General features: G+C 38.1%; 1 protein-coding gene across 1 annotated transcript in view; it reads right to left on the reverse strand.

Annotated features, from left to right (window-relative positions):
- Window positions 1-876: 876 nt before the first annotated feature.
- The window catches only part of LOC139730778 (dedicator of cytokinesis protein 9-like), a 136,209-nt gene continuing 121,469 nt past the window's right edge, over window positions 877-15,616 (reverse strand). The window contains exons 43-55 of the mRNA XM_071641640.1: window positions 12,151-12,207; window positions 11,202-11,327; window positions 10,706-10,810; window positions 10,051-10,266; window positions 9,480-9,647; window positions 8,702-8,824; window positions 8,007-8,120; window positions 7,256-7,399; window positions 6,570-6,783; window positions 5,886-6,076; window positions 4,467-4,567; window positions 1,726-1,864; window positions 877-1,106 (exon numbers count right to left, since the gene is read on the reverse strand). Of these exons, the coding sequence (XP_071497741.1) occupies window positions 1,032-1,106; window positions 1,726-1,864; window positions 4,467-4,567; window positions 5,886-6,076; window positions 6,570-6,783; window positions 7,256-7,399; window positions 8,007-8,120; window positions 8,702-8,824; window positions 9,480-9,647; window positions 10,051-10,266; window positions 10,706-10,810; window positions 11,202-11,327; window positions 12,151-12,207 (1,773 nt within the window). The 3' untranslated portion in view covers window positions 877-1,031. The remainder of the gene's footprint in view (window positions 1,107-1,725; window positions 1,865-4,466; window positions 4,568-5,885; window positions 6,077-6,569; window positions 6,784-7,255; window positions 7,400-8,006; window positions 8,121-8,701; window positions 8,825-9,479; window positions 9,648-10,050; window positions 10,267-10,705; window positions 10,811-11,201; window positions 11,328-12,150; window positions 12,208-15,616) is intronic.

Consider the following 15,616-nt stretch of genomic DNA (forward strand, 5'->3'; position numbering starts at 1 on the left):
TGCCATCTCACTGTATAGGGGATAATTAGTCGTTCTCACTGGTGTGCTATCTCATACTTACAGCTTTCACTTGGATAATAATGTGGTACTCATTGTTCCATCATGGGAGTAACTACTAAAGGGAGGGAGAAAGGATGATTCACTTTGATGGGAAAGTAGTAACAATATATGATGTCTTCACTCCCATATATATATATAGAGGAGCACACTACGGACATGAACAATTTACTGTAACCTTGTAATCCTACGACATGAATCATTCACAGTTTGGTCATCTAATTACATGATCTCGTACTTCTACAAAAAGAAATCTGGTAAGCCGCCACATCCTGCTCCTCCATGAAATAATCACACTGACTGCACATCAGCTGAATTGCAACACAAGCTGATCTTGTAAAGAGATCACTTCATAGATTAATATATTGCCCATGGAATTTGATACACATAAATATATATAATGTAGCACCTATGAAATAATAGCCAACACATATCTAGTCTTATGTATATATGTTATGTTGCAACAATTCAATAAATAATGCAAATACGCCAGTCAAAAACATAACGAAAGACATGTAAAAATATTTCACTCCCTTGTCAATACAATGACAGTACAACTTGGCCAAAAACGACCCAGATGTAATCTTTCCCCAATCAAGAATATTATCAGGTGATGAATAAACACAAATCAAGCTTTCACTGCGGGACACCAGAGTAATTGATTTACTACATATAAAAAAGTCCATTCCTGTATTGACACAAATGAAAAAAGATAATAATATCAGAATTTGTTGTTTAGTGGAGCAACCATCCATTAACATGATGACCACGGCTACCATTACAATACCACAGAATTAGAATGGGAAAGAATTATCCTACTTAGGAGGATGGGCCTGTATTCACAGGGTGGGACGAAGCCTATGATTGACATCTTCTAAACAGTTCATCTTTGAACCAAAGCTGATTCCCAAGACTCTTCAAAGGTTAAAGGTCACAACAGGCTGACTGCTCTCTCCCTCTCTTGAGGTGAAAGGTCAAGGTGTTCCACTGATGGCACTGAAGATGGTGTTGGATGATCGCCTCTCCAAGTGATGTTCATCCTCATTCAGCTACAACATGAGAAACAAGAGGATTAAACCATTAGTGTGATGCACAGAAAATCAGTCATCTGCATGGCTTAAACATGAGTCTGTGACAGGAAAACCTCTTTGAGAACTTTTGAAAGAGTGTAGCTACACCAAGCTCCATGATTCCACATTCATTTATGATTTTTTTTAAATGATTGATTTCAGTCTTTTAATTGGCGTTATCATTTGCCTGACACATAACTTTTCAAACACAATTGAATCAGACACTGGGTGTGCTCATTTAAACAAATCTAGTTCCTCTAATGCTGATATAGATTCTAGCACTATATGGATCTCTCATTCCAAATTTCTGTCACTTCTTCTACATACACATATTTACTACACTTGTAAAGCATAATGGAATGAATGATGCAATATCTTCCCATTCAGAAGGAATGTAGCAGCCTTCTTTGTTCCTTATAAATTGTTAGGTTGTGAGATTGAGAAAGTGCTGACATGACCTAATGTCCTCAAAAACAACTTACAAAGAAAACCCCACATCAAATACTTCTAGCTGTGTTAAATCTTCCTGATTGAAAATGAATGAGAGAACAGACTAATCAATACTAAGAATAGCAGAGACTTGTAAGAAGGCTATTACCTTTTCTCCCATGAGGGATTGGATGGATTGAACCATGGCAAAAAACTTTTGCTCCAAGTCGTCATGGTATTCTTGTTGGTCTTCTTTGATCAGTTTTGCATTGACAAAGAGGGCAGCACCACAAGCTGCCACAAAGTCTCTGTGTAAAGAAACAAAAACCAAGGGTCAAAGCATGACAGTATTTTCAAACTTTACAGTTTTCTTTCAATGTACTTACACAAATTTTACCTAAAACATATCCTTCAAAACCTATCCTTCCACTGCCTACACTGCTCAGCACATCTCCCTTTTTCTCACAGCATAGTTTACACATACAGATCACAAAACTTTCCTCATATTAAACAAAAGATGAATACTGGGCATCTCTTTGAAACCATGGAGCTCTATTCAAAGTGCAATAACTCTGCTCCATCAAAAAGTGCTTTTACTCAATAGAGTGATATCAACACAAAACAGTGTGCTTCATTAAAATCTGACTTTTGAGCACATAAAAAAAAATCACATCTTTGGTTTAAATTTGTGTCTATAATGGAGACTCGTGAGGTGATTATGTAACTATCTCATCCAAATTGAGTATGAGGTTGCCACTAACATCACTGCCTTGAAAAAAAACAAAAACAAGTTAACATCTACAGTTCTCATTCGGTTCTAAATTTGAAGAGAAATCCACAATTTTCTTGTTAGGCTCGACTGTCATGAAAGTCAACTTAAAGGGATAGTACAGTATTGATGGAGATGAGAATTGGGCTTTTAAATTTTTGCAAGATACCAAGAAAACACTTCTGATATAGTACAGAGCATACCATTTTAAGAGGAATTCAAAGTGTATTTGATGAAAATTGGGTTTAGAATGACTGAAACATCCAAAAACAAGGTAAAACAAAGTGATCGTAATAAAGTGTGGGTCCCACACTTTATTAGAATCGCTCTTATTTTGATATCTCAGCCATTTCAAAACCAATTTTCATCAAATAAACGTTGAATTCCTCATAGAATTATATGTCCTTTCATATTTCATAAGAAGTTTCTCATTATCTCACCAAAAAATGTTAGAAACCTGAAATTAGGTCTCAACCAAAACTGTATGATCCCTTTAAACATGGAGTTGTACTTTCAACATTTACTTTAACCCTAATCAGGCTGGGGGGGGCGGAATACGCCCCCCCCTCGACGTTTCGCGCAATATCTTCGCAACGCGATAAGCTCCCGCCGCGATGTTTCATGACTTTTTTCTTTTGAAGTATCGCGCAACTTTTGAGACCCAAATTGTTGCGCCTGCGCGTACCGTTTTGACGCGACGCCTGTTCAAAAAAAATTTGTCAACCCCAAAATTGCTCCAAAACGTGATTTTGTGTGCAAATCCAATGCAAATTGTGTTTTTTCAATTAATTCACATAAAAATTCACATCTTCACTTAGAATGGCCGAAATTAATTTATTTTAGCATAATAATGCTTCGAAAAATGTCTGGGACAAATTTTGGCCAAAAAACAAACAAAAACAAATGGTCAAAAAACAAAGAAATACATAAGAAATTCAAAAAAAACAATAAAAATACATAAGAAATTAATTTCCATAGAGATTTTTTGAAATCCTATGTCTCAGAAGAATGATACAAGAAACATTTTAAAAAAGAAATTAGCTTAATTGGAGCATTAATACAAAAGTGATTTAGAGCCCCAAACTGATCTTATGCATAAATTACAATAATTAATTAATATAAAATATAAGAAACATTTTTCAGAGAAAGCAACCATACATTTTGATAGAATACGTTGCGGGCGTTGCTTGTGCCGATTTTCGGCGCGATCGCGCGTTCCATAGGCGAGATCTGAAGGGGGGGCGGAATCCGCCCCCTTCCCCCTCCCCCAGATATAGCATAGCCAAAAAAGCCCAGCCTGATTAGGGTTAAATAAGCAAGTTTGTTGTACCTCTTCCATTTGCTGAAAAGAAAATCTAACAATGATTCAAATTATCATACTCAGTCATCACATCATGGTAAGACGCTTACAGCTGATGTCTGGTTTATGCATGAATGAAATATAGGCATCCTGCATGAACTGTGACAAAACCAAGACTTGAATTCAACACTTCATGCTACATTAAACCAAAAGTAACCTTCTCTGTACTGTAGAACATCTCTAAATTTGGAGTCCTAAACGACATTACTAAGTAAACACTTGTTTACCAATGAAAGTACCACAGACTAGTGTGATGCACACAAAAGCCCAAGACAGATAATGAGTCATTCTAAATAGTCTTCTGAGTGAAGTTACCTACGCATTTCACTCCACTCTAGGTATTTTACAACATGAGGAAATATTTTGGCTCTAATCTATATAAATATATAAATATATATATAAATATATATATATATATATATATATATATATATATATATATATATATATATATATAAATATTGGTTATTATTATTATTATTAATCTAGAGGTGAGATGTCTGGTACAATACTGGGCATTTTTAGTTACAAAAAACAAACAAAAAACAAACAAAAAACAAACAAACAAACAAACAAACAAACAAACAAACAAACAAACAGACATCTCCTGTATTAGACAACTGCAGTAGTTTCTTCCCTTCATATCTCACATTATGCTCAATTTTTGCAGAAGGTCAAATGGAAAGGACATAATGTGACATTACATCTGTCCAAAAATTGCGGCAGTGTATTCTGGATTGACGTGGAATGCCGAAGTGTTACAGATTAATTCAGTACTTACTTGAAGACTTTTTTGAGGTCGAAGATCTGCTGTTGGTTCCATTTCTCTTCCCGTCCTTTGCCAAGGAAAGCAGCAGCGTAGGCTTGGGGACCAGCATTTACCTGATAACACAAAACATCACAACAACTGATGAAAGATATGCCTCTCTTGCACTTCATCCTTTTATCCAAGATGAGTAATATTTATTCAATGCCTGAACTGTGCAGAGAGTTTGTGTTTTGACAAATTAAATTATCTCTATTGGGAAGAGACTTGTAATCATTCCATGTATGACAAACCGAAAAGAAAAAACAAAAGCAAAACCAGTCCAACAACCCACTGCACTCAAAAGCATTAAAGGTAAACTATACATTAACATCAAACCTATGACATTATGACACCTTCAACTACATACAAACAATGCATTCCCGTTAAAATTTATCAGATTAGAAATTCAGGACCCCAAATTATCATCTATATAACTTTACATACAGCTGTATCTTGTTGTTCAGTTACAGCTGTATAACAAAATTTTGATATAATGCAAGAAAACTGCTGGTCCCTAGGACTTTGTTAAAATGGGAGTCGCCTGTATTTAAAGTTTATGCTAACTTTAAGAAACCCCCTATACTGGAGTAGTTGTGCAACTTCTAGTAGGTATACTTTATAACTGTGTACTTTCAACTTGATGCACTTCAATTAATGAATCAATAATTCTATCTTGCCAAAAATCAGATTAGTTTTGACAATGTCATGAAAATATTTATAACTATGTTCACATTATCTCCTAGTTCCAGCAGGGAACAAGATATCTTCAGAGCAGTCCTGAGAAAGCCATCTTCACTCAGTGACCATTAAATCCTGGCCATCACTAAAGGCACTTTCCAGGACTTCATACGGTGCCTAAGTGTTTGTGCTGGGTTATATTTTTGTACACTGTACTAATTGCACTCTACATTCACTGGAGAAGGTCAAGGGAAAGTTACAGGTAAGGGATATGATATCTGCTTCAGGGGCCCGTTTCATAAAACTTGTCATCAGTGACAACTGCCACATTTCTATGACAAATTTGCTCTCAGCCAATCAGATGCAAGGATTTCAGTAGCTTGTCACATCTATGACAACTTGTCACTGATTACAAGTTTTATGAAACAGGCCCCAGGTCCACCATATAAACATGTTTTGATGCCTTCCAGATCCAAGTGGTGGGACGAAGGACATCTGATGCATACAAGTCAGTGGGTTTAGGGTCTGGGAAACTTTACAAGAAAGAACACAGGATAGGTGGAGGGTTTAAATGAAGACATCTACAATCTAGGGTAGATCCTAGTAAAGAGGTCTAGGATCTGTGGAAGGTCCAAGTGAAGAAGTCTGGGATCTGTGGTGGGTCCAAGTGAATTGGTCTAAGATCTATGGTGGATGCACAGTCTGCTGGCTCACCTGTACACTGACACTGCCTTGCAGGAGAAGCTGTACACGCTTCATGTCCACATTGTCACTGCTTAGTACCTCATTCATCTCACGCACTTTACTCTGCAGCTCTTCTACAGCCACCTGCAGCGGGTTCAGTTCCTGAGACTGCTGGTACACCACCTGGATCCTCTTGGTGATGTATGGGAATGTGTGTGATGCTGTAAAGGACATGAAAAAAAAATCAGAAAACATTTCAGATTTTAACATGAAACATGATGGATACATGATAAGAAGAGTAGCTCATACCACTAGATCATCCAAGACAACAGTTTACAAAAACATTGTGGCCAACGACACTTTGAGCTAGAATACATTTTTGTTTCTTTACGCACAGCTTTCAGATTCATATTCCTTGAGAACACAATTAATTGACTCATTTTCATCAGTGACACAGAATCGTAAAACACTGAATTGTATGCCTACAGTTTATTGATATTAATAACGGGAACATGTAATATCTCTTGACAGACTGTTCTAAAACAATCAATTCCTTAAAAGACACTAGGTCTTACAACCATCCCTTAATTTGCCAGTCCCGATGCTGTCCAGTGTTTGCTGGAAGACAAAAGATCCCACTATGTTCTCTTTCCGCTGGCCACACCAAGGTCCATTCACAAGAAAGCACAGCGTACTTTGACATCCTTCACTTACTGGTTAGTATGGTCTTCCTCTTGTACTGCTCCTCCACAGCCCCCGACCTGGCTGTGCCCTGCTTGGTGTATGGTGTCTCAAAGACAAACCTTCGGATGTTGTTGGATCTCTCAAAGATTGTCTGTCTGTCCACCAGCTCTCGTTCATCAAAGTACGGCTTGACAAATGTGACTTGGATGTAAGCTACAGTGGGCTTGAGGGTGTCAATGTTCACCTGAAACATGATCCACAATGAAATTTGAACTGAATTAGATACAAATAAATTGTAAACTAAACATTTCTATAGGACTGAAGTGTACCAGTGCCATGGCTAATAATAAGGAGATACAATTTGCACAAATTCTTCAGCAATGGATCTTGGCAAAACAATTTACTAAGACCTCAAAGTTTCCTGCAATAAATATGTACATAATTCTTCTAGAAAAAGTTGCAAATCAAACTGCCAACAAAAAAAAAGAAATTGAAACTTATCATGGTTGTTACATCTCAAAAAAAAAAACAAAAAACAAAACCAAAGCAAAACCCAGAGATAACAGTCTTTCCTCTCTCTAGACTTGCTACAGATACAGCTCTGAAAACTCATGACTTTTGATGCATTACTCCACCAGCTAATTAACCAAACTTGTTATGGATGCTGAATTGAGGGAGAAGTTGTCCAAACTGAGGAAGATATGCCATTACTGCACCTTGTTTGAGTCCCGGATCAACTCCACATTCTCTGCTCCATACTTGTCTGAGTACAGGTTTTGCAACCTTTCACAGACAGATGCCAGCGTTGTGACCTTTGGCTCCTTGTAGATGTACTCTTTCCCATCATCCTCTTCAAAGTGCTGCAATTAAAAAGATCACATTTTACAGACAAACATTAATCAAGTTTCAACTTTACTTTCCCTTCTGCACATTCCATGTTAGCTTTTGCAATGCCTGCAGAGGTCTTTGATCAATTGATGAGTGACATATGGTGCTGTCTAAAAAAGTGTAACATACTTACATGGAAAATGGGGGAAAAAAAAGATAATTGAAACTAAAAAGACCATTATGATCACAAAATAAATGTATGCAAAACTTACAATCCATAAATCAGTGTAAGCTTTGTAAGGGTTAAAATTGAAATCTTGTATTAACATCTCTCTGTCTTTTGTTATCTCTATTTATCTACCTATTTATCTGTATATCTACTTACACTGTCTATTTATCTATCTACCTATAATATCTATCTATCTATCTATCTATCTATCTGTCTGTCTGTCTGTCTGTCTGTCTGTCCGTCCGTCCGTCCGTCCGTCCGTCCGTCCGTCTGTCTATCTATCTATATATCACTCTCCAGCAATGTAAATACAATAAATAATTGTTTGCATTCATAAAGTAGTGTTCCACATCACTACTCTTACCTGCTAATCTCTCTGAGTATTGAAAGAGAAAAAGACACAAACTGACCTGTCCAAAGAATGCGACCCTGAAGTAGTTTCCGAGAAGTCTTTTCCCTGTTCCCTGGAGCTTCATGACTTTCTCATAGGCCTTACTCAGCTTGCCATAGGCTAGAGCCAGTCTCTGTATATATAGGAGAAGGAGGAGGAGGAGAAAAAAAGCAACATGTGACCATACATGTATGTACAAGATTTGTTGTAATACCCATACATGATAGAGGTGATAATTGGCTCAGGAACACAAAGAGTGATATAATGAACTTGGAAATAGCATTTCAAACCCTGAGGTTATTACACACAGTACATTGGCAACAACAAAAGGTATAATACGTTGTATTATAGGACTATTAGTCAAAAGTACTTGAGAGAAATGCATATTTTCAACTTGAATTTTCTGTGAGAGTCATATCTGCAGCATCATAATAATCCAATACACAATACCTTTTCTGTGTCTTTGTCCCTTGTGTTTGCAAAATGTCTACCAAAATTTGTGTTCACATTTTTTTTTTTGGTAATGTGTACAATGCATGCTGTTTTGCTTTGATGAATCCCATTCCTGTATACGTCTGTGAGATCCTCAGCCCTTCAGTCATCAGACTATCAGGGCATGAGATGTACAGCCCCTTCAGACTACACTCTATTGTGGCTGTAATATCTACAGCCCCTTCACACAAAACACTATTGGGGGATTTCAGATCTACTTACCTGGAAGTCTCTTTTCCTCTCATAGAATGGGATGATGAGTTTGTAGAGCTCCCCCATAGACTCATATCTCTCAGACTTCTGTAGTCCCTCAGCACATCTCTCCAGCTGGTGCAGAAGGTTATCCTGGGGATTTAAACATTATTTAATGTCACCGTCACTTTGAAGTGTCATTTAATCCACATTTATCATTTTGTCCATGCTGCTTCACAGAGACTCCAACCCAAAGCAATTTCTGATCTGGAGATTCTCCGGCCTGAAACCCGTAGCAAACGGGAGACTCCAAGTTGATGTGTGCGAAGCGCGAAGTTCCTTGGGTTCTAGATGCTCTCTTGTGCTATCTAAGGCTTATTTTTTCAACACACTATAGAAATAAGTAAGAAATCCTTTCCAACGGGAGACAAAGAACCAGGCCGGGAGAAATTAAATCTCAAACGGGAGAACGGGAGATTTTGCAAAAATGGGTTTTCGGCGGGAGATCTCCCGTCGAAAACGGGAGAGTTGGAGTCTCTGGCTTCAGTTTGAAACCAATCATCACTGGGTAGATTACAGTCCTTAAGAGTTTGAATATACTGTTATGTCACTCAAATTATCGAAGTTTCAGAGACTTCATTTGAGGAACATACAATGTACGTCTGCATTCAGTCAAAGCATTCCTGGAGAAAGAGAGAGGAAAGACAAAGGCTCTGAAGTTTGGTTGGATACATAATACCACAGTCCTGTTTTATTCCAACCTCACCCTGCACCCCCATCCCCAAACCTGAGAGGTTGCCATGGTTACCTCGGTGTACTGGACATCCTGCATGCCTGTGTCACTCTTGATGCCCTTCTCCTCTCCCTCCACGTTGGGTGAGATGGCCTTGAAGGCCTGAGCACCCTGGACGTAGGTTCCTTTTTTCTTCAGGTATTCAGCCATCAGGGCTGCAATGTGGATATAACAGTGGGCAGCCTGTTGGGCAAAAAGAGACAAGAATATTGATTAATACGAAGATTTCTCATCAAGGTACATTATTTCCTTAGAGCATGTAGATGGGAGCAACATGCCAATGAACTTATGACAAATCTAGGAGTATGTTTAATGCAAATTATGTATTTCAATCATTTGACTGTAATGTCACTCGAGAACCATTGCACAGTATGTGATTTTTAAGTTGAGATGTTCGCGAAAGGTTTAAGAGATGTCATGTCTTCTCATTAAGTGTACTCTCTGTGGGACCTACGACAACATAATACTTGGACATGACAAGAGAATCTCAGTCAAACCACAAGCCTGAGCAAGTTTGTCGGTCAACAGAATATCAAATGAAGGCATTTTCTCCTTGGTGCATGACACAGGCTGTGTGACTACCCACCTCTGAAAAGTTGCCGTTTTCAATGTGGATACGGGCCATGCTATCCAGCCAAGTACGGCGAAGTTCCGGGGTGCTGGCATAGGACTTGGCCAGCTTGTACTGCAGGTCCACCAACATCTCAGGGTCTTTCTCATGCTCACGCATCTGAGCCGTTGCCATAAGAACAGTGCGGATCTTTTTGGTGAGGTCCTTCACCTGCATAGGGAAGGCTGTGTGCTGGATTGAGAGAAGGATAAAAAGGTAGTTGGTGAAATTCAGCTGGACACATGGTCTTTTTACTGTGTGCAGAGATGGCCTTACTCTCACATTTCGACAAACATTTCACTGTTTACAGATTTACTTTACAAATACATGTACATTTCAGAACTGGCTCCTACTATGTCATTCATGACAGACCAAAATTCACTTTTTATTAACCCACTGTATAATGAAAAATGCAATACACACAATTTGTCATATCCACATCTTCCCATGTTTACACACAGTCTGGTTTTTGGATTCCACCAAATTTTACATTCAGTTATTAACTGGTGTAGAGTAAGAAATCAACTATTCATCCTGTATATACTATCACACAATCAATGACAGAATATTATATCATATAATAATATCATATAATATTATCATAAATTAGTTACAAAGGCTTCTGAAATACCTGCATTCCTTTGTCGCTGTTGGCATAGTTGTTGATGGTTGCCAGGGATTCTTGAAATCGTGAGCTGTTTGCCTCACCAATCAGCTGGGCTACTGAGATGATGACCTACATGATAAAAGAAGCATTATTACACAGATTGATTAGATTCCAGAAAAATGGCAATAAATAGGGCTGATGTATAATTAATTGAGTCATTCACCTGTAATAAGACTGACAAGACTAACAAAAATATAGAAATAAGCAGGGAACATGACTTCACAAGTACAATTCATCAGCCTCAGTCTTTGGAGGAGAGAAAACAACACCTGCTGGTGTCAAAATTAAGCAAGTTGAAATAACATATTTATTTACTTGTTCAGTGGCAGGGTAAACAGATTGCTTTCTATCCTGAAAATAACTTATTTCATGCATCTGAAATATGGGCGGCGACCACCAATAGGCTCTGTCATGATAATCATGTCTCTGGCTGCTACCATCTGAAATTTATTTCATTTACCTGAAGGTGAACTCTGACGAAGTCTTTGCGTTGAGTGAACTCAAAGTTGCTCCTCATGAGGAGGTAGAGGAGGGCACATGCCTCGTTCCTTGTTGTCATCAGTCTGGAATTCAGGTTCTTCAGAAGCTACAAGAAAAAATCAATAAGCATAGACTCTTCATCACAGCTGGATATATCACCTATCTACACCAATCCCTCTCAATATCATATAGAATTTATACACAGGACAGAAGCACTACATTCACTGCAAATTGAGTCATCCTTCAACTTAAAGAGCTAAGAAAATATTGCTGCATAAGTCAGAACATGGACTTAATAAAATACTTATCTCTCAAAACATTGAAAAGATATGAAAGTGTGAAACAGGTCCACTGAAGTCACATGAAGCAATCATACATTGTACAAGGCTACATGTTAGTCTATTTAACAAGAAATACTGTGCACAATATTTAAGAAGCATTGTGCATGAAAACATGAACAAGCATTTCCAAATTTATCAATTTGAATCCCAAAACTGGATGTCATGATAAAAAAAGTATTGCAATTTGATATTACACTGGTACTCACATTGGTATTATCCATACTAGAATGTCAGTATATACAAAATTAATTTCGGCAACCAATCTCGAGATATACCCAACTCCAAATTTAAGGACAAGGAAGAGATATGCAGCAACTGTGAACATCACCACATGTGGCATCTCTCTCTTTAAAAAAAAAAAAACTGTGTATATGGGTTTCTAATAACTCACTCAATCTAGATGTGACTACCATGGAGGCAGCTATTTTTGTTACAGATGTATTTCTCTCTAATACCCATTACTTTCTTTGAGTTCTCTTTACTCTTATCAAATGATTCCAGACTGAATCACTTTGCCAAATTTTAACTAATGAGTAAATAAAAATCCTGAAAGCAGACAGGATTAAAAGCCATAGTGACCACACTTACTGCTACACAGAGGTCTCCACACAGGTTTGCATTGCCTTTGAAGAGTGGAACTGGGAACTGAGGGGAAGAACGCAAAGAAATCTTGAGTTATTTCACAGATAATGGTTAACATGGACCTCCAATTTCATTTCTTAAGGACATCTTTAATAACAGAAGAAACTGTCAATTTAGAAGGCCCAACTCATGTGATGGTTCAGGACTCCCGAGTAGGTTATGCTTCATAGTGCAGATTTACAGAGGCTCTGTTGTTCCATTTTTATACCCCCGCCAAACGAAGTTTGAAGGGGGTATATAGGAATCAGCGGACGGTCGGGCGGTCGGGCGGTCGGTCGGGCGGTCGGGCGGTCGGGCGGTCGGGCGGTCGGGCGGTCGGTCCGTTGCAAATCTTGCGTCGCGAACTACTTCCTCAGTTTTCAACCGATTCCCATAAAACTTGGCACAGATGTGTGCCTTGGGTTGTAGATGTGCAAGACGTATTTTTTGACAGTACCCAAAAGTACGTTGCCATGGTAACGGCATATTATGGGCAAAAATGGGTACAAATCTTGCGTCGAGAACTCCTCCCACAGTTTTTGATCAATTTTTATGAAATTAGGTACAGATGTTCATCTGAATATGTTAATGTGCAAGACACATATTTCCGCAGTGGCAAAAAGTGCGTTGCCATGGTAACGGCATGTTATTGGTAAAATATAGGGCAAAATGCTTCATGGCAAAACTGCTTCATCAGTGTTCTTCCAATTCTCATGGAATCCATATTGAATGTTTGTCTTAGGATATAGGTCAGCATGACACATTTCTTGACAGTGACAAAAAGTATGTTGCCATGGTAACAGCTCACATATTATGAGCCAAAATGATGGAAAATTTTGTGTTGCAAACTACTTCCTCAGTTTTTGCCCAATTTCCATGAAACTTGGTACAGATGTGTGCCTTTGGTTGTAGATGTGCAAGACGTATTTTTCGACAGTACCCGAAAGTACGTTGCCATGGTAACGGCATATTAATGGCAGAAGATCAAGGAAAGATCTTGCGGATTTAACTATTTCCTCAGTTTTTTGACCAAAGCTTATGAAATGTGGCACACACCTTGATCTTGGTGGGAAGATTTGGAAGACATATTTTTCGGACGTGTCGGAAGCTGCGTTGCCATGGTAACGGCATATAAATGGCAGAAGATCAAGGAAAGATCTTGCGGATTGAACTACTTCCTCTGTATTCGACTGAAGCTCATGAAATGTGGCACACACATTGGTCTTGGTGGGAAGATGTGCAAGACATATTTTTTGGACATGTCGGAAGCTGCGTTGCCATGGTAACGGCATATTAATGGTGGAAGATCAAGGAAAGATCTTGTGGATTGAACTACTTCCTCAGTTTTTGACAAAAGCTTATGAAATGTGGCACACACAATAGACTTGGTGGGAAGATGTGCAAGACATATTTTTCGGACGTGTCGGAAGCTGCGTTGCCATGGTAACGGCATTTAAATGGCAGAAGATCAAGGAAAGATCATTCCTTGGGTAAGACTGTCGTCACGGGGCGGGGGTATTAATCACCTTAAGTGATATTTCTAGTTGACATATACCACAATGCAGAATATTCTATATATTTTTCTGCACATTCAAGATACACTGTAGATAAATGCTGTGCATGCTGTTTACATAGACATGGGTTATTTATTGTTCAAGAAAAAGGAAAAGAGAAGGGAATCATTTCCCAAATAAAGCAACAATGACACAAAAACCTGTTATTTCTGTCCTGCCCAAAATGCAGTCAAATGCACACAATTCACCGCAGCCATTCCTGGCAGAATGATTAAGGCAAAGTCAAGCTCAATTTGTTGATGAAGCAAAGTATAGAAAGGAATGACAGCAAATAAAGTGTGTGAAGTCTGCAGACCATAACCATTCAATGCATTTTCCATGTAGGCATGCATTGTAAGTATACAAGAATATCAGGATAACTGATAAGTCCCACAGGTAAAGTCAGGATGACACAGATAAATGGTTTGTATAGAGCTTAGCATGCATGCCAAGTCAGTAAGCCTATGTGAGATGAACAGTTTGTACAATGACAATCTGGAATACTCTACATATCTTCATGTTATGCATACAAATATGAATTATATGTTTTGACTCTAAAGTAAGACCAGTCTGATTTGGTGTTGATGGGAATATTCAATATTCATCTCTTTCTGAAAGAAGATCATTTACAATTCATGACATGTGGAGTACATAATTGCAGTTACACAAACACAAATTTGGCACCAAGATTTAAAACTGTAAAAAAAATCCACTATCAGCTTCAGGTCTCAACTACATTTTGTAGCATCTAGTAGCTACAGACTGATGTGAGACAATTACACAATAATCTTTTCTGATGCATGAGTTATTTAGTCAGCCATAAGACACATTTGCCATGCTCAACCAGCTTTTGTAAGGAGAAGTCGAAGAGTCAAGGCTTGTGTCAGTCACATGATGCTATTCAGCAACAAATACTACACACCGGATATCTCTGGTTTGAGGGTAAGACTAAATGCGTATCCTCATTTATGTGGTAGCGGGGAGGGATGATGTAAAGATCGTCATCAAAATCATCCCAGTCTGTCTGTGGAAAGTGAATTAAGCTCTTCTCAGGACAAGTATGCCTTGATTTGTTAAAATTGGACACTATACACCTTTCATTCACATGATTTTACTTAGGTCACATTATGGAAACTTCAACAGCAACTGACAGATTTTACTGGTAAGCTTATTTGTCTTGTAAATCACAACCAATTTCACACATTTATTTAGTGGAATACTTTGAGACTAGAAAAGTTTATATCAAGATATTTCCCTTAAACTACCTGATATACATTTCATCCACATAGTTGTGAGTTCTGCGAACTGCTTACTCCAAAACTAGCAGTCTTTGTAATATATATGGGTTGTTGATACATTTTACCCAAGCATCTGAGCACAGAAGGGCTACAATTGAAAGCTCTCAATAACTTTTCTTCTTCGTGAACTTGGTCAGCTGATACACAAGGAAAACATGACTGTGCCTCAAAACTATTTCATTGAACTGTTATTACAAGAGAATGTGTACATTGCTCATGCAAGTACAAGGGGAGACATTATGAGACTTATTGATACATGGATTGACCAAATCATCCTTACTCTATCTATCAACTATGTTGATACACTGACCAATGCAATCTCCTCTCTCCTACTATATGATACACTGACAGATTCCGTCCTTACCCTGTCGACTAAACTGATATACTGATTGGTCTTGTCTTCCCTACCCTTTTGACTAATTACACTGATTGGTCAAAGTTTCCTTACCCTATTGACTAATCTTCTTAATCCTACTGATTAATTGATACTCTGATTGATCTAATCTTCCTTACCCTATTGATTAATTGATACTCTGATTGATCTAATCTTCCTTACCCTATTGATTGATACTCTGATTGATC

The sequence above is a fragment of the Diadema antillarum genome, unplaced genomic scaffold, assembly GCF_040938485.1.
Source record: "Diadema antillarum isolate AM-2024a unplaced genomic scaffold, OU_Dant_1.0 seq00000333_RagTag, whole genome shotgun sequence".
In the NCBI taxonomy this organism is placed as follows: Eukaryota; Metazoa; Echinodermata; class Echinoidea; order Diadematoida; family Diadematidae; genus Diadema; species Diadema antillarum.